The sequence below is a fragment of the Schistocerca piceifrons genome, chromosome 1 (genome assembly GCF_021461385.2).
Source record: "Schistocerca piceifrons isolate TAMUIC-IGC-003096 chromosome 1, iqSchPice1.1, whole genome shotgun sequence".
Classification (NCBI taxonomy): domain Eukaryota; kingdom Metazoa; phylum Arthropoda; class Insecta; order Orthoptera; family Acrididae; genus Schistocerca; species Schistocerca piceifrons.
Window position 1 is genome coordinate 330,751,672 of NC_060138.1, and position 24,856 is coordinate 330,776,527.

The 24,856-nt window shown below is 38.0% G+C and overlaps 1 protein-coding gene across 2 annotated transcripts in view; it reads right to left on the minus strand.

The window, feature by feature from the left end:
* LOC124787515 (peroxisomal acyl-coenzyme A oxidase 3) overlaps positions 1–24,856 on the minus strand; it is a 187,228-nt gene that overhangs the window by 39,632 nt on the left and 122,740 nt on the right. Inside the window, exons 1-4 of one of the 2 annotated variants that reach the window (XM_047254346.1) lie at positions 19,257–19,691; positions 18,952–19,104; positions 15,598–15,759; positions 2,099–2,254 (exon numbers count right to left, since the gene is read on the minus strand). In XM_047254346.1, the coding sequence (XP_047110302.1) occupies positions 2,099–2,254; positions 15,598–15,759; positions 18,952–19,086 (453 nt within the window). In that variant the 5' untranslated portion in view covers positions 19,087–19,104; positions 19,257–19,691. Of the gene's footprint in view, positions 1–2,098; positions 2,255–15,597; positions 15,760–18,951; positions 19,105–19,256; positions 19,692–24,856 lie in introns of those variants that run through there. The other variant, XM_047254345.1, reaches the window with a different exon arrangement.

Here is a 24,856-nt window from a genome sequence, read left to right on the forward strand (position 1 = left end):
TTTGTTTCACTTCTTTTTATTGAATTTCCGCTTTTTGGGGTTTGGAATAGAGCACCCGCATTCGTAAAATAAAATACTGACTTGTACCTGTAAACAACCAAACTCTTATCTTGAATATATCTTTTCATAACAAAGTAAATCTAAAGGCCAATAAAGTAACAGACTGGAATATTGGTAAAAGCAACATTCAAAGAAATTAAAGAGAAGGAATAGTATTGTTTGGTTAATAGCTTGCAATGAAAAGAAAGGTAATTAATCTTTATTTAGACAGGAACAGCAAGTTTACATTTTATTGAAAACCGGTTAATTATAAATGAAAAGTTATTACAATTAAATCTGAAAGGTTGAGATTGATGACATGGTTTAATATGATAAAATTTCAATAGAGTTAAGGAAATTGGTGTGGCAAGGTCCTACTTATAGAGGTTATCGTTGATTGACAAAAAAAAAGATTAACAATATTAAATTATATCTTTGCCTTTTGAATGTATTCTCCAATTTACATAAAAATTTACAACGTTCACAATGATTGCTTGTATATACGATTATTCATTGAAGCTTTAAAAGAGGAGCAACTACAAGAGGCAATGGATCTATAAGAAGTATTCATCAGTTGTAAATGAAAGCTGTCATTTCTGGTACCTACACTGTCAAGAAAGTGTTTAGTTGTATTGTCAGAGTACACAGAGTAAGCTTCACTACAGGTTGCTGTTTTTGGTAAGGTAAATACATCATTCCTGCTAACTGTAAACTCTTGAATTTAATATTTTTCTGCTGACTTATACTAGCATTGGTGGCAGTTTATATTTCGGACTTAGTGAATCCTGGTAGCCAGAGGTGTTGTCATAATTAATATCCAGGTAGCTGCCACTGAACCTATCATACCACAAAAAGTGTTAGTGTGTCGATCCTTTTGCACATAGTGTTGTCGTAACGAGCTGTAGTGGGATTTATAGCAAGAGAAGCTGAACATCAAATCTTATGTGACATTGTTGTGTTCGTAAGGTGATTACTTCAAGTCACACAGATTATGTAGTTGAGTGTGAGCAAGGTCTAGTCAGTATAGCTTACTGTAGTATTACGAGCTTGAGCTACATTGTTTGACATTGCTTTTCACCTACATACTGCAGTGCTGTTAGAGGCTGTTCATACAGTATACCTCCTACGAGTTAGTGGTATCTAAAGGGCTGTGCAGTTTGATCTCTACATCTCCCTATGTCTCTTTATCACTCAATTTATTTACAGAGGTGGTAACATCACACAGTTTTCTTAGCACCCTGTTCCTCACTGATAACCCAAATCTTTAACACTGTACAAACTTCTTTGCTCTCATTTAAAATCGTGCCTACTAAATGAACTTTCCCAATATTTTGGTCCTAAAATGAATGTGTGTCTTTCATATTGGTTCAGGGTTTGAATTTCAAAAAGAATTACAACAAAGAAAATAACTGTTACTCATTTGTGCAGGACAGGTCTTTGTCTCAAGTAAAGAAACCAAGCACAATTCTTTCTAGTTTGAATATGGAAAAACTAAGCAATGAAACTGCAATTAAGGCAAAAAATTGTGCACAGTTCCAGTAGCTTCAATCTTTCTAACTCTTTGGATCAAAATCCAAATCAATATAATTTAAGAGGATTCATTTTTGGTAATACTGAGATAGTTTATTTAATGTGTCACCTGGCATTCAGAACATTAAAAGACCTCTGTGACACAACACATTTTGATTTGCGAACATGTGCATTTTACTGCCAAATTTTGTGCATTTGCACTGCACAATCTTGTAGCTGTAAATTTCTGCACTTAGTGACAACAATATTCTCAGATAGCTTTCAAAAATTATTTTTCTTGCGAACAGATATAATGCTACAGGTTTCATAGCCTCATCAACACCATACGAGAAACATTACAAACCACAATACACAATGTGACTCTCCCTATGTGGCCTGTGAGCATTTACATCTGAATAGGTACTTCTTTAAGGATACTGACAAATGTCTCCACATTTCATCCATCAGCTGAAAGTAAACCTTGACTTTAATTACTCCACACATAATATTTTCTATACGATAGATAATTAGCATATAAAATGAATCATACCTCACCATTCCAAACTGCTTTGAAGAAATGAAGGTGTCTTTCGGTCCCCAGTGTTAATATGGTGTTTGAGCAGAGTGCAACTCCTGCGGCAAATTTCACAGATAAATCAGTACTTAAAGCTGCTGTTGCTTCATTGATTGTCATGATAGATCGAGTCTGAAAAATAAAAAATCATCCAATTATAAATACAACACAAAACAAACTGTGGGAAGCTAGCTTTCATAATTTGCACTTTGTAGACTATATTACAATCCTGCGTGTACAGTCATACAATTTTATTATTACTAATATTTACGAAGAAAGAACTCCCCATCTCCCACTCATTGCTCATCTGTCTAAACTATTGTAATTTATCCCACTTGAGCCACAAATGGCAAGGACACTAATCTGATGGAAATTGCCTGAAATTTGCTCAGTGTGAACCTTCTTCCAACTCTCTCTCTCTCTCTCTCTCTCTCTCTCTCTCTCTCTCTCTCAAACCTTCTCAATCACTGCGACAAAATGAAAGCATACAATATAATGAAAATGTAAAAACGTACCCAGAAATCTGTCACCATTCCTGTCCTCAGTACGCAGTATGTTACTAACATGCGATTGTATGATGAACTAGCTGAGAGCGAAGGGGTTTCTGTTACGTTTTTCTCTTCCACCCCTCCCTCCCCCCCCCTTCCTCTCCTTCAAACAAGCCTAAATAAAACAACTGATTTTCTTCAGAAAGAGCCTAACAGGGCGTTCATCGAACCACTTTCACACAACTTCTCTACTGTTTCAGTTTCTAGCAGTATGTTGAAAAAATGAACACTTAAATATTTCCATGCAAGCTCTGATTTCTCTTATTTTATTATAATGATCATTTTCCCCTATGTCAAGCATTAATAATATATTTTCGGATTTGGAGGAAAACATTGTTGTTTGAGATTGTGTGAAAAGATCTGGCTGCAATGAAAAATGCCTTTATTTTAATGACTGCCACTCCAACTCGTCCATCGTATCCATTACACTCGCTCCTCTATTTTGTGATAATACATCGCTCCTCTATTTTGTGATAATACAACATGAGCTGCCTTTCTTTCAACTTTTTTGATTTCCTCTGACAAACCTACATAGTAAGGATTCCATATTGCACAGCAGCACACTAACAAAGATTAGACAAGCAAAGTGTAGACAGTATCTTTAGTGGATCTGTCACATTTTCTAAATGTTCTGGCAATAAAATGCAATCTCTGGTTCACCCTTCCCACAAAATTTCATATGTGATGGTTCAAATTTAAGATGTTCATAATTGCCATCCCTAGGTATTTAGTGAAATTGACAGCCTTCTGATTTCTGTAATTTATTTTGCAACTGAAATTGAATGGATACCTTTGAGTACTGATGTGAATGACCTCACAGTTTTCATTATTTAGGGTAAATTGTCGCTTTCCACAGCATACGGTTCTTCTTCTTTTTATTGTGCCTTTGTCCCACATCGGTGCAGGGTTGGCATGCTTATTTATGGATTTGGCATGTTTAATTTAAAAGGTGGCAACATAATTTTTTTGTCAGAACCCCCTTCAATCTCCTCCCAGGACATAATAGTGTACCCCAACTGCCCGTGTGCAGTGTTATTCATGTGAAAAAGATTGAAAATTTTCTATGTGTTTGGGAATTGTGTATCTGTTGTGAGACTTAGGAGCTATCCTGGCATTTACCTAGTGGGATCAAGAAAACCACCTAAAAACCACATGCTGGCTGGCTGGCACATCGACTCTTTTTGTTAATCTGGTGTGTGGATTCGAACCAGGACCGACGCACCACCTCGTCCCGAAACTGGCACTTTTAACAGTGAAGCCATCTGGGCAGGCTTTTCATGTCATACAGATATCTTGTCTAAATTAATTGCTTTTGATCTTCTGATTACTTTACTAAAAGCGAAATGACAGCATCAACTCTGAAAAATTTAGGACAGCTGCTCAGAATGTCTCCTAAAACATTTATACAGATCAGAAACAGCAGAGGGCCTACAACACTGCCTTGTGGAATGCCACTTATCACTTCTGTTTTACTCAATGACTTTCCATTAGTTATTAAATTACTGTGACCTTTCTGACAGAAAATCATGAATCCAGTCACACAACTGACACAATACTCACAGGCACGTAATTTGATTTGAAGTTGCTTGTGAGGAACAGTGTCAAAAGTTTTTTGAAAATCTAAAAATACTGAATCAATTTGAGATCCCCTTTTGATAGCACTTTTTTCTGAATCCATAAAAGACTTTGTCAGTAGATCATTTTCTTGTAATTAATTCATAAGGTTTGAACACATGTATCTTCTACGATCCTGCTGCAAACTGATGTTAGTAATCTGGGTCTACAATTCACTGGATTACTCCTATTTCCTTTCTTGAGTACTATGGGACCTGTGCAACTTTCCAGTCTTAAGGTACAGATCTTTTATTGAGCAAGCACTCACTCATATATGACTGCTAACTGGGAAGCTATTATTTCGGCATACTCAGAAAAAACCTGATAATATGAAATTTGGATGGGAAGACATGCTTTCATTAAGTGATTTAAGGTTTGCCTTGCACTGCACTGTGGAAATTGCTCCCAAAACCCTTACACGGTTGTGCCAGTGCTCACCCTGCTTTCTTTATTTCTTTGTTGATTGTTCTCGGTGTTGACATATTGTGCTGCTGCTCTGGCTGAAAAATGGGTTGTGGAAATGCAACTACTGTCTACTGTAAATGATGTAGCTGACCGTTGCACAGTTGCGTTACACAGTCTTTTACTTTCACTGTTCAAAACCCCCCAAATATTACACAGTTATATGCCCAATGCACTATCATTTAACTTTCCATAAGCCTCATAAATAGTTAGCAGGCGAACATCCACATACTGCTACAATAGTTTGCTATTGAACATCTACGAGCTGTAAAAACCTAACCACGAAGTTCACAGTTCTTGAGGAATAGAAAAGTATGTATGGAACAGACACTGTTACTGCTTTAACACATGGCCTATTGTTGTAACACTTATTTCACTGTTTAAGCTGATACGTTCTTGTTGTTCCAATCAACACAGGTTCCTCACCTGAAACTCAGCTGTGGACTGACTAACTCATGACCAAAAATTGGGCCCTTTTATAATCACAATAATAGGCACTTCACACTGTTCGACGTTTAATTTACAAATATTACAATTAAAACTAAACTCATTAAATTAATCAAATACATCAAAAAATTCTGTCTTTTTAACAATTTCTTCTACTAAAAGGGTTAAGCTGAATTATTTGTTTAAATCATGAAATTTACATATATAGTTACGCAAACAATACTTTTGACAAAACTGGTAATTCCTTTGGAAGATAGACACGAAGCCCATGCCTACTACATTAGTACAAGTTTATATGTCAACTAGCTCTGCAGATGATGAAGAAATTGATGAAATGTACGATGAGATAAAAGAAATTATTCAGGTAGTGAAGGGAGACAAAAATTTAATAGTCATGGGTGACTGGAATTAGAGAGTAGGAAATGGGAGAGAAGGAGACGTAGTAGGTGAATATGGATTGGGGGTAAGAAATGAAAGAGGAAGCCGTCTGGTAGAATTTTGCACAGAGCATAAATTAATCATAGCTAACATTTGGTTCAAGAATCATGAAAGAAGGTTGTATACGTGGAAGAGCCCTGGAGATACTAAAAGTTATCAGATAGATTATATAATGGTAAGACAGAGATTTAGGAACCATGTTTTAAATTGTAAGGCATTTCCAGGGGCAGATGTGGACTCTGACCACAATCTATTGGTTATGAACTGTAGATTAAAACTGAAGAAACTGCAGAAAGGTGGGAAATTAAGGACTAAACCAGAAGTTGTAGAGAGTTTGAGGGAGAGCATAAGGGAACAATTGACAGGAATGGAGGAAAGAAATACAGTAGAAGAAGAATGGGTAGCTCTGAGGGATGAAGCAGTGAAGGCAGCAGAGGATCAAGTAGGTAAAAAGACGAAGGCTAGTAGCAATCCTTGGGTAACAGAAGAAATATTGAATTTAATTGATGAAAGGAGAAAATATAAAAATGCAGTAAATGAAGCAGGCAAAAAGGAATACAAACATCTCAAAAATGAGATCGACAGGAAGTGCAAGATGGCTAAGCAGGGATGGCTAGAGGACAAATGTAAGGATGTAGAGACATATATCACTAGGGGTAAGATAGATACTGCCAACAGGAAAATTAAAGAGACCTTTGGAGAAAAGAGAACCACTTGTATGAATATCAAGAGCTCAGATGGAAAACCAGTTCTAAGCAAAGAAGGGAAAGCAGAAAGGTGGAAGGAGTATATAGAGGGTCTATACAAGGGCAATGAACTTGAGGACAATATTATGGAAATGGAAGAGGATGTAGATGAAGATGAAATGGGAGATACAATACTGCGTGAAGAGTTTGACAGAGCACTGAAAGACCTGAGTCGAAACAAGGCCCCGGGAGTAGACAACATTCCATTGGAACTGCTGACGGCCTTGGGAGAGCCAGTCATGACAAAACTCTACCATCTGGTGAGCAAGATGTATGAGATAGGCGAAATACCCTCAGACTTCAAGAAGAATATTATATTTCCAACCCCAAAGAAGGCAGGTGTTGACAGATGTGAAAATTACCGAACTATCAGTTTAATAAGTCACAGCTGCAAAATACTAACGCAAATTCTTTACAGACGAATGGAAAAACTGGTAGAAGCTGACCTCGCGGAAGATCAGTTTGGATTCCGTAGAAATGTTGGAACACGTGAGGCAATACTGACCTTACGCCTTATCTTAGAAGAAAGATTGAGGAAGGCAAACCTATGTTTCTAGCATTTGTAGACCTAGAGAAAGCTTTTGACAATTTTGACTGGAATACTCTCTTTCAAATTCTAAAGGTGGCAGGGATAAAATACTGGGAGCAAAAAGCTATTTACAATTTGTACAGAAACCAGATGGCAGTTATAAGAGTCGAGGGACATGAAAGGGAAGCAGCGGTTGGGAAGAGAGTGAGACAGGGTTGTAGCCTCTCTCCGATGTTATTCAATCTGTATACTGAGCAAGTAGTAAAGGAAACAAAAGAAAAATTCGGAGTAGGTATTAAAATCCATGGAGAAGAAATATAAACTTTGAGGTTCGCTGATGACATTCTAATTCTGTCAGAGGCAGCAAAGGACTTGGAAGAGCAGTTGAACGGAATGGACAGTGTCTTGAAAGGAGGATATAAGACAAACATCAACAAAAGCAGAACGAGGATAATGGAATGTAGTCGAATTAAGTCGGGTGATGCTGAGGGAATTAGATTACGAAATGAGACGCTTAAAGTAGTAAAGGAGTTTTGTTATTTGGGGAGCAAAATAACTGATGATGGTCGAAGTAGAGAGGATATAAAATGTAGAATGGCAATGGCAAGGAAAGCGTTTCAGAAGAAGAGGAATTTGTTAACATCGAGTATAGATTTAAGTGTCAGGAAGTGGTTTCTGAAAGTATTTGTATGGAGTGTAGCCATGTATGGAAGTGAAACATGGATGATAAATAGTTTGGACAAGAAGAGAATAGAAGATTTCGAAATGTGGTGCTACAGAAGAATGCTGAAGATTAGATGGGTAGATCACGTAACTGATGAGGAGGTATTGAATAGAATAGGGGAGAAGAGGAGTTTGTGGCACAACTTGACAAGAAGAAGGGACCGAGAGGTAGGGCATGTTCTGAGGCATAAAGGGATCACAAATTTAGCATTGGTGGGCAGCGTGGAGAGTAAAAATCGTAGAGAGAGACCAGGAGATGAATACACTATGCAGATTCAGAAGGATGTAGGTTGCAGTAAGTACTGGGAGATGAAGAAGCTTGCACAGGATAGAGTAGCATGGAGAGCTGCATCAAACCAGTCTCAGGACTGAAGACCACATCAACAACAACAACAACAACAACAGCAACCTATAAATCTTTTTGGTGATTAAAGTAGGTAATTGAGGGCTGGCTTTGCTAACATGCTTTCAAATAGAGTTAAACAGATCCTTTAGAAATACTATTAGTTGTTCCTCCAAATGTTATAATTAGTACAGAATGTATATTTGTTTATACATCAACAATAGAATTTAACTTATGAAACATCACTGACTTCAACCTATAACAAAGGTTGCTAACTAGGAATAGTCGAAATAAATTAGAAAACCAATTACATACATAAAACTAAGCACAAAATTAGATCTGGTGTTACATTCTTGTAAACTGACAGCCAACCTTTTTCTCTTATGGAAATAGAGATTATACTCACTTATGTCAATAGTAATAAAAAAAAATTAAAAATACTATAAGGAGGCAGATGGCAAAACAAGAGGGGAAGCAAAATTGTCATGGCTTGCTACACCACAAGGTCTTCAATTGGTGGGGGCAAAAATAATATCTTGCACCACTTGGCCCAGGCCAGATAAATTTATGTAAGAATTCAGATAAATTTATGTAAGAATTCAGTTGTCATATCCAACTAGACAGGCGGCAGCACTCTCTTACCTGAGAGACACCTGGAAGAGATGAGGCTGGACACAGCACTGCATCTCATCATATCATATCCAAGACAAAAGGTACAGAAATTTGCCATAATAATGCAAAAACTGACATACTATTTTTTTTAAACTCGTCGATCAACAGCTGCCCAACAAATTGTATTTTTTGTCTAAATTTCACATTCACGTTCCCAAAATAATGGCTGGTTTCAATTCCATTGAATTATCTTTAGATTCGAGTACATCGGATACAAGAGTAATCAGTTACAATTTAGGAGTAATATGTATATTTAAGGGAATATGATGTACTACGCATACTGCTCATAGGATTTCTATCCAATATACTCAGATCGGAAAGTTCTTCAATGGAACCCTAGAGAGATTAAAATTTATTTGTTGTAGTAATTTTTGAGAACATGTTTCTCTGGAGTACAGCAGTTTACTTACAATTAAAATTGAATATAAACAGTCACAACCACAATAAACTTTTTTTTTTAATACAAGGTTTCCAGTTTCGGGCTGTTTTAGACCATCTTCAGGCCCACACTTAAATATTTACATACAACAGAATTAGAGGGACATCTTAACATGTAACAAAAACTAAAAGAAGAACTTATACCCGTGATGTAGATGGTGACTGTGAATGGAGCAGGCACTACACATCCACAAATGCCAACTGCTAAGGAGAGTGATACAGCTGCTGCTTAAATACGCAATGCTCCACCCTCTGCACACTGATTACATCAATGATAGCCAATCAGGTGTACAAGGTGTCAAACGGTTTTTACAATAAAGTATATGTAAAAGGGTCACATGAAAGCTAACAACACATGAAAAAATATGTGCCTTATATTATATAAAGTAACTGCTACACACAGCATCTACATCTACATCTACACGGATACTCTGCAAATTACATTTAAGTGCCTGGCAGAGGGTCCATCGAACCACCTTCACAATTCTCTATTATTCCAATCTTGTTTAGTGCGCGGAAAGAATGAACACCTGTATCTTTCCGTACGAGTTCTGATTTCCCTTATTTTATCTGGTGATCGTTCTTCTCTATGTAGGTCGGTGTCAACAAAATATTTTCGCATTCAGAGGAGAAAGTTGGTGACTGGAATTTCGTGAGAAGATTCCACCGCAACGAAAAGCGCCTTTCTTTCAATGATGTCAAGCCCAAATCCAGTATCATTTCTGTAACACTCTCTCCCCTCTTTAACTGCCTTTCTTTGAACTTTTTCGATGTACTCCGTCAGTCCTAGCTGGTAAGGATCCCACACCGCGCAGCAGTATTCTAAAAGAGGATGCACAAGCGTAGTGTAGGCAGTCTCCTTAGTAGGTCTGTTACATTTTCTAAGTGTCCTGCCAATAAAACACAGTCTTTGGTTAGCCTTCCCCACAACATTTTCTATGTGTTCCTTCCAGTTTAAGTTGTTCGTAATTGTAATACCTAGGTATTTAGTTGAATTTACGGCTTTTAGATTAGACTGATTTATAGTGTAACCGAAGTTTAACGAGTTCCTTTTAGCACTCATGTGGATGACCTCACACTTTAATTTTTAGGGGCAACTGCCACTTTTCACACCATTCAGATATTTTTTCTAAATAGTCGATAAACGACAGCGTCATCTGCAAACAACCAAAGACAGCTGCTCAGATTGTCTTCCAAATCATTTATATAGATAAGGAACAGCAAAGGGCCTATAACACTACCTTGGGGAACGTCAGAAATCACTTCTGTTTTACTCGATGACTTTCTGTCAATTACTATGAACTGTGACCTCTCTGACAGGAAATCACAAATCCAGTCACATAACTGAGACGATATTCCGTAAGCACGCAATTTCACAACGAGCCGCTTGTGTGGTACAGATCAAAAGTCTTTCGGAAATCCAGAAATACAGCATCGATCTGAAATCCCTTGTCAATAGCACTCAACACTTCATGTGAATAAAGAGCTAGTTGTGTTTCACAGGAACGATGTTTACTAAACCCATGTAGACTGTGTGTCAATAGACTGTTTTCTTCAAGGTAATTCATAATATTCTAACACAATATATGTTCCAAAATCCCGCAGCATATCGACGTTAACGATATGGGCCTGTAATTTAGTGGATTACTCCTACTACCTTTCTTGAATATTCATGTGACCTCTGTAACTTTCCAGTCTTTGGGTATGCATCTTTCGTTGAGCGAACGGTTGTATATGATCGTTAAGTATGGAGCTAATGCATCAGCATACTCCAAAAGGAACCTAATTGGTATACAGTCTGGACCAGAAGACTTGCGTTTATTAAGTGATTAAGTTGCTTCACTACTACGAGGATATTTACTCCTACATTACTCATGTTGACAGCTGTTCTCGATTCGAATTCTGGAATATTTACTTCGTCGTCTGTTGTGAAGGCATTTTGGAAGGCTGTGTTTAGTAACTCTGCTTTGGCAGCACTGCCTTCAATAGTATCTCCATTGCTATCGCGCAGAGAAGGCATCAATTGTTTCTTGCTGTTAACATATTTCACATATGACCAGAATCTCTATGGATTTTCTGCCAGGTTTCGAGAAAGTTTCATTGTGGAAACTGTGATAAGCATCTCCCATTGAAAACCGCGCTAAATTTTGAGCTTCTGTAAAGATCACCAATCTTGGGTATTTTGCGTCTGTTTAAATTTGACATGTTTGTTTTGTTTTTTCTGCAACAGTGTTCTAACCCGTTTTGTGTACCAAGGAGGATCAGCTCCGTTGTTTGGTAATTTATTTGGTATAAATCTCTCAATTGCTGCCGATACTATTTCTTTGAAATTAACCCTTAACTACTATGGTCATTCACAGGAACACAATTACTATGGAGGGGTCTCACAGACAGCATTTTTCTATTTTATATATCAAACCAGAATTTTGCAGAACATATATAGTTTCTTGACTTCCAGTGATTCATTACACTTCTTAGAGGTGGCCTTTGTAGAAATTTGATTTTCTTTAAGCACTACTACATTTTAAACACTCCGACAATTAAAACAAAGCAAAATCTGGAGTATATTTTTATTTTATGAGTTACATAAATAACAGCAAATAGTTAGCTCTCTACTCACAGATTTTCATCAGAGGGATTATATTACAAATTGGCAATATAACTAGGTGGAAAAATCCTACATGACTTACGATAAATTGTGTGCGAATTCAGCTTTCAGTTTATAACTCTCTTTGCGATGCAGAGCGAATGTTTCAGTCCATAAGTCTATGAATGGAGAAACTTTGCCACATTTTACTTCTAAAATTACAAGTAAAAAACTAAATACTTGTTCTCATGTGCCACTGAATCATACTTTAGTCAATTTCCACCTGCAAACACTTCACGCAGACCTTCCTGGAACACTCCAAACAAATCTGAACACCACACTGTTGACATGGATACCTCGTTTTCCTCTTCAGACGAGGAGGGCAAAAGGTATACTTTTTTCGATTTCCGAATTCTTCTTTTGGTGTCCCGAGGCTCATCTTGCAAGTGAAGACATCTGTCTCACATAACACATGTTGCACGGAAGGCCCAGCTTTCGCCGCCATGGAGAAACAGTAGCACGCAATAAAAACACGGCACGCAAACACTATGGTATGTCTGCGAGACTTCTCAAGGCTAATAATTACGAAACAAAGAGCAGCAACAATGCAAGAATGCTGGCACGTGTAGCTTGACAGCCAATAGGAAGGTACACGCAAGAGTCCATTTGGCTTTGCAGGGGTGTGAGAAATATCTCGACACAAAAATTAGTAGTGGTCTGAGATACGGTCGATAGTAGTTAAGGGTTAAGCCACATCTGGTCTACACTTAGATTATTAATTTGGAAATGAGTGGAGTTGTCTCTCAGGAAGTCGACAAGTGAATTTTTATCTGCTTTTTTGAATAGTTATATTTTTCGCTTATTTTTCGAGGATTTGGGGATTACAATATTCAATCTTGCTACGACAACCCTGTGTTTACTAATACCTGAATCGGTTTTGATGCTCGTTATTAACTCAGGATTATTTGTTGCTAAGAGGTCAAGTGTGTTTTCACAACTGTTTACTATTCGCGTGGGCTCATGAACTAACTACTCGAAATAGTTTTCAGAGAAAGCGATGATATTTTATGCGTACCTCCGGAATTAAACATGTATTTTCGCCAACATATCGAGGGTAAATTAAAGTCACCAACTATTATCGTATGAGTCGCGTACGTATTTGAAATCAAACTCGAGTTTTCTTTGAACCTTTCAGCAACTGTATCATCAGCATTACATCAATTTGTGATAAAACAGAGATATCCAATTATAATTTGTTGTGAGAACATTGATAGCCTTCTGTGGGCATTTATCGTGAACTCTGACACTGTATGGCAGCAAAGATGGCAGTTAGGTGTCGCTAAAGGTTCCGAGGCAGACGTCATGGTCATACCGATATGTGCCATCCAGCAGAAGAGGATCTCAGAGCTCTAACAGTGGCTGGAAGTCACACACGTACTGTCATGCAGGTTGACATGTAGAAATGCATGCAAGTGATTGCATATTGCTCTTAGATTGTAATTCCAGTGAGAATACTGCTTGACTGACACCTTTATTTAGATCAAAGTGGCATGGAGGTGATGTGCTCATTTCACAGGGCTGATTTCAAAGCTGTGACATTGACTATTTGTTACCAACTACTGCTAAGCAAGTAAGACGATGGTCGTAATATGTGTCAAATCCCCCAGGTGAAATTAACCATGTAACTAACATTAATAACAAATAAAGTAGGATACCTAAAACATTAAAAAAGAAAAAAATGCAAGTTACATTAAAATAAATATGGCACAAAGTCTCATTTACCCATCAAGGTAGTCAAAGACAAAACAATGAATATAAGAAAACTGAAGTACAAAAAACTGTGGACATAGTTGTTTGCAGTCATTACATAAAATAGGCATACAAAATGTCTGATGCACAGAAATATAGGTTACAACACTAAGATGTAATACATCATGGACCCATCTAAATAGTCATAAATGTAAAACAATTGCATAAGCAGTCAAAAACTAAATGATACTGTGACTGTAGTTTTTTACAGTCAGAGAAAAATATCAATAAGGATGAAGTTACAATTATTATTTGGAGAAATAAAAGAGGAATAAATATGAACTGAAGAGAGAGAGAGAGCGCGCATTCTTTAGTTAGCCTAGCGCACAATCATTATGAAGTGAGACACTGCCACAAACTGGATCTATTAGATAATTCTGAGTAAAAAGCATAAATACCTAAGCATCCAAGAGTTTAGAATGAAGTGCAAAAAGTTAATTACAATCATGAAGACATTCCATAAAAAGCAAAAGAATAAAAAGGGAACGGAAGAGCAGGAATATACTATAAGTCTTCAAAAAGATCACAGAAATATCTTTATGTGAAGTCTAGTTGCTCATTGAGTATGGATGAGGTTTTAATTTTGTAGTGAGCATAAATTTCTCTCTCTTCTAATGTGTGAAGTAGCAGTCCTGTAGGTGCATTGTGAAGGTTTTTTAAATTAGTCGTTACAGATCCTCCTGAGTGATTGTGATTTGTTAGTTGTCAGCCAAGTACTGATTTATTACAAGATGTAGATGAAGTGTGTTCCTCATAACAAGTAGTGAAGTTCCTATCTGTCTGGCCAATGTACTGTTTGTTGCAATTTTTATGTAATATTTTACGAACACCGGGATTAAGATAGGCATTATTGCAGTTCCAATTGTATGTCTCAGCCCACTTGGCAGAAGGTTATTAGTAATTAAGACTACTGTCAAATTTGTGTTCTTTGACAGTTTATTTGTTTTGTCAGAAATTAGGCCCATGTATGTCATTTTTGTAAATTTGCTGTTGGGAGTAGCAAGAGTGTTGCAGTTTATGAAAGAAATAATCAACTTCAGTGGGGTTAAAACAGTTGGCTTTGGCAATCTGCTTTAAAATGTTTATTTCTTTTTGGATTGCATCTGGTTCCAGAGGTAATTTTAGTATTCCGTGAATCATAGATTTGAAAAATGCTTTTTTGTATTCAGAAGGATGACATGAGGAGCATTAATAATTACATCACTAGCAGTCTGCCTCCTGTAAATGGCAAAACAATGTTTACCACTGCGATATGAAATTCTTAGACCTGAAAAGTTAATGCTTTTGCTGTTTTCATGTTGTTCTGTAAAACCAAGATCAGGATGAATGTTATTTAAAATGTTAGTGAGTCTACCTCATCTCTGGAACCTTCATTTAACAACAAAGTCATCAACATACCACTTATATTATAAAATCTTATTCGTGATCTGTGGATTGTTTTTGAAAAATTATAATTCTACATGATTAACGAAGGTGTCAGCCATGGTACCTGCCAGTGAATTGCCCTTTTGTTGTCATCTTTATCATAGGTTACATCCAAAGTAATCCTTGTGGTGTACAGGTTTCCAAAACAATGCTCTTGTCAAAAGTTTAACCGTTATCTACTGTCCCGTGCAATAAAATTGCAACAATGAGCATATATTTTTAAAAAATTGTAATAAATGAGGCACAGTTGGGAAATCTAAGTTAATTAGTCCAAGAAGTTATGGGGCTTGGCAACTCAGGATAGGCAGCAAATCATCAGGTCCTGCCACCTAGAAGCATGAATGCCTTTATAAGCAATGGGCAATGGCTGGGAGCTCCACAGTCATAACATTTGCTGACTGAAGACTGTATGCATCATCCTTGTGGTGCACAATTGGAAACTGGCTGTCTGCTACTGCACTGGACTACAGATTGCTATAAGGACCATTTATTGCTGTGCTGATGACTTTGTAAGGTCTTACGAACTTTCTGGTATAATTTATCTACCACCATCTAGTTCTGGTTTCTGAGAACTGTGGCTTGTTCTGTGATTATTTAGTTATGTATTAACATAAGTTGTGCATATTTGTACAGGAGAGCCAAATAACCATGTACAAAACAGTTATAAATAAAAACTAATGTAAGAAAAACTTACCTTATTACGGTAATTGGCGCTGAGTATCTCATCAGTATAAAATCGGTACTGGTGCAGCTTTGACAACTGGAGAGCTGCTCTATGTTTTTGTTCTTCAGCACTTGGAGTAGTAGTTAAATGTTGAAAAAGGGCATCAGAATTGAGAGTTTCCCATACTTTCATCTGCAAATGTGTATAGAGATTTGATAAAGCATACAATTATTCATTTTCTTTGTAAGAAATTCATGTAACTGCATGCACACTTCAGAAAAGATTATTTCACACTTATGATTTATGAGAACCTTAGTTTCAAACATGTTTACTTAGCATCTTTTCTTATGAACTATGATAGGTGTGCAGACACCTGGTAAATGTAATATTTCAATCCTCCTCCATTCACCCACAATAACTGATAACCTAAGTAATGGGTGGTTGTCTAACGTAACAAGGATGAAAATTCTAGCCAGCAGGTAAAGCGAAGGATGGCAGATGTTTGCTATGTACAATATGAAAGTACAGGGGCTGAAAGAAAGGCTGTGAAAGCTTCGAAAACTTCTGAAGCTGAAGGAATGCAAGTGTAATTTATACTAAGCAATGGGTACAACAGCTTCAGAATAAAGGGCGAAGAGATGGTGTTGCAGATGGGGAAGGAGGGGGGGAGATGAATACAGCAAAAATAAAAGCAATAAAAAAACTTGTTTTGATCACAAAAATTCTTTACTAGGCAATATTCCATTGGGGGTTTCTAGTATCGACCTCCACTATGGGATGCAAGACAATGGATGCTGCAGAGACTGATCATACATTGATCTTCACACCAGTGGCAGTATGATCTCATCAACTGGTACAAGGCTATCAAAAGTAGCTTTTTTTTAAAAAAAAAACACCACCTGTTTTCACGTGGCCCAATTGTGCTTACTTTGTGTTTAGGTTCAAAGAGCAAAATGCTGCAACAACCATACAAAAAGTTTTGTGCCCTGTATGGTAAAGAACCTCCCATTAAACCTACTACTTATTAATGGCCCAAGTGTTTTGTAGATACCAGCAATTTAGTAGACCATAAAAAAATCATCAGTTATCCAAAAGTCTCAGATGATGATACACGAAAGACAAAGTTTTTTTTTCAGAATCAAGCGTACTGACAAAATGTTTACAGCTTAAATCAGGTGGTTGAATGAAGACAACAATTTTATTGTACACAATCTTCATGATGAATTAACATTTTACTGAAGTGGCAAAGTGAGTACATATCATTATCTTATTTAAGACAGTGAAAATCCATGGTAATCTATAGAAAAATTTTGTGGGAGATAGAAATGGAATCCTATTTGTGGCTTAAGCATGAGCAAATTTTGTGGTCCATTCTTTTTATTTAACAAATAAGCAAGACAGAGTTTAAAAATTCATGACAAAGTACAATACATAACATTTCAAATAAGAAGGTGTACCAAACACAACAATAATTAAGTCCATGATTTCTTCTGGAACCAATTACCATGTCAGTGGCTACATTAAGATGGCTCTCCTAGCATGGCCACATTATTTGCTAGCATTGCCACTTCATTCGCTGGACCTGATACCTCTTGTGGATATATTACTACACAGAGCAGCTTCTCTCACAAAGAGCACAATAGGAATCTAAGTCACAGTTGAAGTTAGGCTTGTCATGACACAATAGGTATCGCAAGAAATGAAATTAAGGTGACATGTCAGCTGAGCTACCAAAAGAAATCACAATGCACCTTAAAAATGTAAAATAAATATTTTAACAATATTATGACAAGGAAAGTTGCTATTCACCATATAGCGGAGATGCTGAGTTAGAGATAGACACAACTTAAAGACACTCACAATTATAGCTTTTGGCCATTAAGGCCTTCGTCAAAACACACACACACACACACAAGCAGGTTGCGTTGTGTGTGTGTGTGTGTGTGTGTGTGTGTGTGTGTGTGTGTGTGTGTGTGTGTGTGTGTGTGTGAGTGCGTGTGTGTGTGTGTGCGCGCGCGCAAGTGCGTGTGTGTGTGTGTGTGTGTGTGTGTGTGTGTGTGGTGTTGACAAAGGCCTTAACGGCCAAAAGCTATAATTGTGAGAGGAGAGTCGTTTTGTTGTGCCTATCTGCAACTCAGCATCTCCACTATACGGTGAGTAGCAACTCTCCTTCTCATAATATTGTTACATTCCATCCTGGATTTTCCATCGTTTGACATAAAGATTTTCGGAATATTAATACTAATTCTATTGGCCTTGATTGCAAATTATAATTCAGATTATCTGCTTTGATTCCAATCTTCATATCATAAAAATTTGGTTATAACTGGTGAAAATTCCAGAGCAGTATATGTGCATGCTGTCACTACGATTGATATCAATTGTAGTGATCTTGTGAGTGCACTGACATTCAGGGAGAAGAAATAAAAAAATCTCTGAGGTTTGCTAGTGGCATTGTAATTCTGTCCGTACTTCTCTCATATTTTAGATCATGGTTACCGTACAATACTTCATATGGGATAAGCAAAAACTGTGTGTGCATCACTCTGAAATTAATTCATGTTAATATTTCATAATAAACAACAGAGTTTTATCATCTGCAGTACTCATACCTATCATTCATCATATATGAGATACTTTTTATTAGTGTGTTGTGGCTCTACTGACCTCAGAAGCCTAGAGAGAAAAAAATATATTTTGTCAAATTTCACTATAGTTATCTAATTTTGCCGAATACACAGTTTTCTCCAGACCACACTACCCTTCAAGGCTTTCAGATCAATAGTACCAGTCTGTTAGCCATGTTCCAGTATTTTTCTTTCTTTCTACTTCCAACTTAACATTAACCAATTTTTGCAGCAATATATTAAACTTTATTTCTACAATGTGTTACAAAAAACAAATACCGCAGTGCTTCTATTATTTTCAGAGTGTTTTGGTTACCTGACAAACTTTCTAGATATGCTCTTAACAACTTAAAGCACATTTTAATTATTCCCTCCAACTTTTGATATGATCTAATAGTTTGTCTAACACTAGAATTTCTAAAATGCATCGAACCTCCCCACTCCTCCACAGTCATCTGTTTCTGTTACAGGATATACATAAGCAAGTGCTCCTCAGTGTGCAGACTATTCCTGAATTTCCTTTACTACATCTATCTCCTGCATAAATTTTACAAGTTTCTTATATGCTACAGGCAGAACATTGTTGGTGGATCCTCATTAAAATTTCTGGATACCACAAATATTCAATGCACTCTATGAAGAAGCACTGATTGATAACAAAATGCAAAACTAAGAAACAGAGAAGTTGATTACACAAAGATGGATGCAAATATCAAAATGAAAGGTATTTATTAAGAAAGCAATTCTTTCCATCTACCTTCAGTTTCAGTACATCTGGTTTTTCAAATACCAACTTCATCTTTTTCCAGTCAAATGATGCTTTCTTCCTGTAATCATCTAATGGTCCTGATGGGAGGTCTGGTATAAAGCTTGTATCATTTGCGTGGGCCATCTTCCGGTTTGTATGTCACTGCAAAAATAAAAATTACACAGATGTCATTCAAAGAATAAAAATCAATTATTGAGTAGCCGGTAGAAAAGCACGGTGTCTACTTTGTTAATGAGCTACAGTACTGTAAATTGTTCCAAAACAGTGCAACAAGAAATAAGAATTAAACATACATATAATACCGGTACTGGATGCGGTCTTCTTTCACAACGGAAATAATAAATGTAATCACCAAAGTCACGAAAACGATCTGGGCTAAATGGGTGTGTACTGAAAACACAGAAAGTAAACCGGCGACGAAACTTTCAGGTATATGCCTGCATATTTTAGACACAACCACACGTAACGAGAACGTCTACGTAGAATTAACAACGACAAGATTATGCATCAGTTTATGAGAAAAAGATCAGCTAACTCTTCTTCTGCGACACAGGAATTAGCTGAAGCAACTGGTGGACGGACATGTTTTGCGGAGATTTACATTTTGGCCAATATAATATCGTCACACTTGGCACTCTCTTTGTATCTCTCTCTCGTCCACACAATAATAGAGCCGTCATTTCCACAGAGAACTGAAATTAGCTCAGCAGTTACGCCTCCACTTTACCACTTTAACTGATTGACAACTACCGTCACGCAACGCGTCTTTCGTTTGTTACAAATTCAGTCATGCAAATTGAATTTGGCGGGAAGATCTCAACCACTGAGTATGTGCTCACGTGACGACTTTTACACCTGTTGAAAAACCCATGCAACCCTTATGACAATGTCACTAGTGTTTGAAGAAAAAAATACGCTTCTTATGATAGTGTAAGGTTGTTGTTCACATTTCCGTATTACAAGCACAGATATTCAAAAGTGAATGAAAGTGTTGTATAGCATTCATAGATCAAAAACATTAATTTTTGTAAATCAATATACGTTCTGTTGCTCGATGTTATTCATTTTACGATACGGGTATAATTTTTTTACTGCGCCATGAAATAGCAGAGTTGAAGAAGCCGACACATCACAAAACCAAGTTCTGATTCATTGGTTTAGCGGCCTCTGTGTCATTCAACAACAATAAGATACCATATGTAAAATATGATTAAGTTCCAGCCGGCGCGAAAAAAAAGGTTGGTGGGGAATCTGTAGTACCTCTAGAAAGTATTTGCTATTGGAGAAAATAGCACAGTTGCGAAAATGAAACCTACTGTTAATTAATGAAGTATTGCCGAAGACAGTTTTTAGTTATGGTAATTAATTATAGTAATGATTGATGAATCTACACCACGGAGAGAAATAATACAATCCACGCCTCCACGAGCTATAGTATCTGAGCTGATGGCAGTAGCTCAAATCTGGCAGAAGGGTACAGAAGCCACCGGCTGTGTCTGTAATTTGCTTTATTTTCGTTGCTGTTTTCTGTTCTTTAACTCGTAATACTACAGTTATTAATTTATACCCGCTCTGGTTGCTAATATAATCTTTACCTAAGTCCACGTCCGCTTTCGGCCTTTCCGTGTCATTTTCAAGTTGATCTGAATATTGCGCTATGGTGAAGCTAAGTTAAATGATCATGATCATTTGACGTTGCTTCACCACAACACAGGTTTCAGCTCCACTTGAAAACGGCCGGGAATTGAAAGCCGAAACGTAACAGACTTAGTTAAGGATCATATTAGTAACTGGACCGGCTACTAATTAACTGAATTACAGTTGCGGAACAACAGCATTCTCTGAACAGGAAGAAACAAGAGTACAGCAGTTAAATCGACAGGGAGACGAGCGTCTGTTCGAGACGGTTCTCCTTAAAATTATTGGTAGTTCTTACCTACCAGGTCCCTCGGCTCTTTCCCAAACGGACGCATTCTGTCACTGAATCCAATTTGGTAGCTAAGCTAATGTTTACAATAGAGAGGACGTTTCCTTAACTTCCTCTCTTATTCCTTCTACTGTAAATAAAAACATTTCAAAATTTTGCAAGCTTCAAATTGCGGTATGGTGAACGTTTTTCTTCTTGATCACGTGGGCATCAATGACCAAAGTAGTGTCTACTGCACCGTGAGACGTTTCATTCCTGTTGTGAAGATCCGCATTCTGTGGCTGAATAAGGGAGTACCGAGCTACTAAGAAAATGCTTACGAATAACGACGGATCATTGCGGAGACCACAGTGGCAGATGCTGCAAGAGAGGTGTCGTGCATCACGGAAAGGTTTATTGATTAAATTACGAGAGTGTGATGATGCTTTATTACCGTACACTTCCACTTACTCAGCATGACAACCTGCAGTGTTGTTCTCATTCAAACACAGGAAACGAATACACCACTATATTACAGTTCATCAATGGACTGCGGCACTTTGTTCCTGTATCATCCGCCAGCATGCCGTCTCACGAAACTACCAACACGAATAAAATCAGAGAAATTAGACCTCATACGGAGGCTTAGCGACAAACGTTCCATCTACGCACAACTCGCCAATGGAAAGAGGAAGAAGGGAGTACAAAAATACCATCCGCCACTCAGAGTAAGGCAGCGCCCGGCGTAGACGTAGATGAAAATGTTTACTCTGGCTCTTTGTAAAATTCCGCGCTCCCTGTTATCGTCTCTGAAGGTTGTAGACATTATTCGATAAACTGCCCGTCTGTTTCTACCAGTGTTAATTAAACAATAACCTTAACGTACCGGTAGCGCCAGAGAGAAAGAATAGGAAGAGGAAGTTTGCATTGCCACTGTAGCCACGGAGCTCTGCAGACACGCTGAGCCAGGCGAATGCGTGTCCGAATAAACATTGCAATGTACTTCTTTACAACACAGACACCGCAATATCGTATTTACGCGCCGATACGCCGACAACAGGCAGCGTCTTTCAATTAAAAATGTCCTCCCCTGAACGCGAATTACATAACTGTGTACGAGTACATGTTGTGATACAGGAACGAAGAGATACGTAAGTTTGGGTCTAGCTGTGAGTCGAGCACGGACAGCCACAGCGTTTAATCCATCCATCTCACCGACGACCCTTCGTGTCCGTACTGAGCCGTAGCCGATTCGGATGCGCACCGCCTGACATGTGCTGTGGCAGGCAGATGTTGGGGTCTTGTACAACGTATGCTGGTGCTCCTGTTGCGACGACAGCCAGAGTCTGTCACGCTGGACAAACTCCTGCACCCATATACCACTTATTTACCCACTACAAGAACGAACGCCGTCAAGTGGCTGAAGGGCACGGTGCTGTATTAAATTTTGTAAGCCGCTCCCGAAAACGCTCTGGACTTGTGGGTCTACGTGACGACTCATGAGGCGTTCCGCCACCGTGCATTGTACCGCACACGACTATCGAACTATTTAGGCGCATTATTCGAGGATCCTCCTGCCCATTGGGGCGTTGGGGGTACTATAGTTTGTTTGTGTTCTGCTTTACGGTAGGTCTTGTCATGGGGAAGCCTCAGGTACACATAAAAATGAGTCACGGCACACGATTGATCCTCAGAGCAAACCGGTTTAGAGGAAGTCCCCCTTACATTCATTACGCTAAGACGACTCGGAAGCTTCTGGTGGCGGTAGTAGGATCCCGTTAAATATATATGCATATAATATAAAACTAAATAAATAGATATAAGTGAATTTGATCCAATAAAGTTCCCTAGATCCTATCGAACCCCTTTCCTTTCCTTGACGCTGGGAGGGCGGGAACGGTACATTGAGGCCAGGCCTCGGAAGACGATCCCTGCCCTCTTTGCCCCCGACCCTTCTCTCCGGCACTTATGAAAAAAAGACGACCGCTCGCTTAAAGCTGGAAATCTGGGTTCGAGTCCCGGTGCGGCACAGATTTTTGTCTTATACAGCTGATGGTTGTTCGTATTGGAATATATTTTATATGTCAAATGCCGTCTTGCTACTGCCTGCAGTTCCAAGGGAACGTCGTAAAGAAGTTCCGTAAAGACACTGAAGAAAATTTCCGGCAACCTATCATACAACCAGCTTGTGATCGTTATGTCCCGTACGTAATCATTTAAGTCAGCCAACAACTTATTCATCCAGTAAGCATTGGTGTTCTCAGCGAGGTCTTCGCAGAGGTGATTTGCTATTGCTCCTCCGACCTGATATTAAGTCTGTGTGTAGACGGGATGTCTGTCGTGTATTCAGAGTGGCACCGACAACGGTCGCAGACGAAATCAGCAGAGGCCGCCCGATAACATCGGCCGGCAACTTGGTCATAGTGCGTCCGATCTTCTTTACCAGTTTTTGGCGGGATCAAGGAGGTTAGGTCAGATTAGGTAAGAATCTATTTGATCAAGGATGTTAGAGTATTGTGTGACTTCCTTGGGCAGAATGGATGTCACAACGCCTCTGTATGCTTGAACAGAAGTACTGAATTGCTTCTTCCGCGATTAAAAGGACGCCGAATGCATGTGAATGGGCTCTATTTGTCGCGAAAGAAAGTGGCAAATACTGCATAATCTTTCCTCATTTTATGAAATAACAAAACAAATTTTAAGGATATATAAGAAACTATCAGCCTCGATTGCGGTAATGAAACCAACCTTTATCTAGGTTTCAGCCCAAGTAATCGAGCCTTCTTCAGAAGATAAACCTGATTCTATAATATGTCTACGAGGGCATGGTCTAGAAATAAAACTAAAACAGCCTGAATAGTCGTAGTCACATTTTAAAAATGCGGTACATAGGTACTAAGTCACCACCACGACTTAAGCTCCGGCGAGCCCCTCGCCCCGTGCAGAGCTTTATGTTTCAGAGTTTCAACCATTCTATATTTCATCTTTGACAGTCATGGTCTCAGTTCGACATGCGCAGTGTTCCCCGTCATGTTGATATGCACCGCGTCATCCATGTCTACTTAGTTTCACGTGAGCTTCCGAGGCCCACAGCACGGCATCCATGGAGACGAGGCCTCGCCGGATCTTAAGCCCTATAGAATTAGGTTTATCTTCTGAAGAAGGTTCAATTACTTGGGCTGAAACCTAGGTAAAGGTTGGTTTCATAACCGCAATCGAGGCTGATAGTTTCTTATATATTAGATTATCACGATTGCTGACTGGGCTGCAATGCTGAAAGTACTAAAATTTTACGGATGTATCAGATAGAGAGAGAAACGTTCTATTACATTCTCGATATAATCATTGGTGCATGAAACGCGAGATTACAAACACTCTGCACAATTCAAATAAATTCAGTAAAACAGACTATGTCAATTAACATTCAATGACTGTCTTTCAGCATACATGTGAAATACAAACATAAATTTTAGAGCATGATACTCTGAACACCTAAAGCACTGAAAAGTGGAAACATATACAACACATCTGAAAATCACTTCATATAATAGAATCAGCATCCTACTGGCATAAAAACACCAGTAAGCAGTAGTTATCGTCACGTGAGTATATGTTCTGGGAGTTGACAAATTTTTAATTCGGAAAAATTTGAGAATGTGAAATTAATAGCATCTGCTGTATAACGGTTACGCTTCTCAATAAGTTTATAGTACAGCCACTGCCAATAATAATAACAGTAATAATAATAATAATAATAATAATAATACGTATAACTTATCTGACAAAAGAAAGAATTGTTTTTGTGGAATTTTGTTGTTTTGTACATAATTAAGTTCAGTTTAGGGCAATAACGAAATAACGTGTAAACTTTCGCAACTCTCCATTTCGCATTTTTGTGTAAAGGGGAGTTTTCGTGCTTAACCATTTTTTGGGACAAATGTACAATATGCCTAAAGATGTATTAGTTCACGAATTTACTTCCGGGCT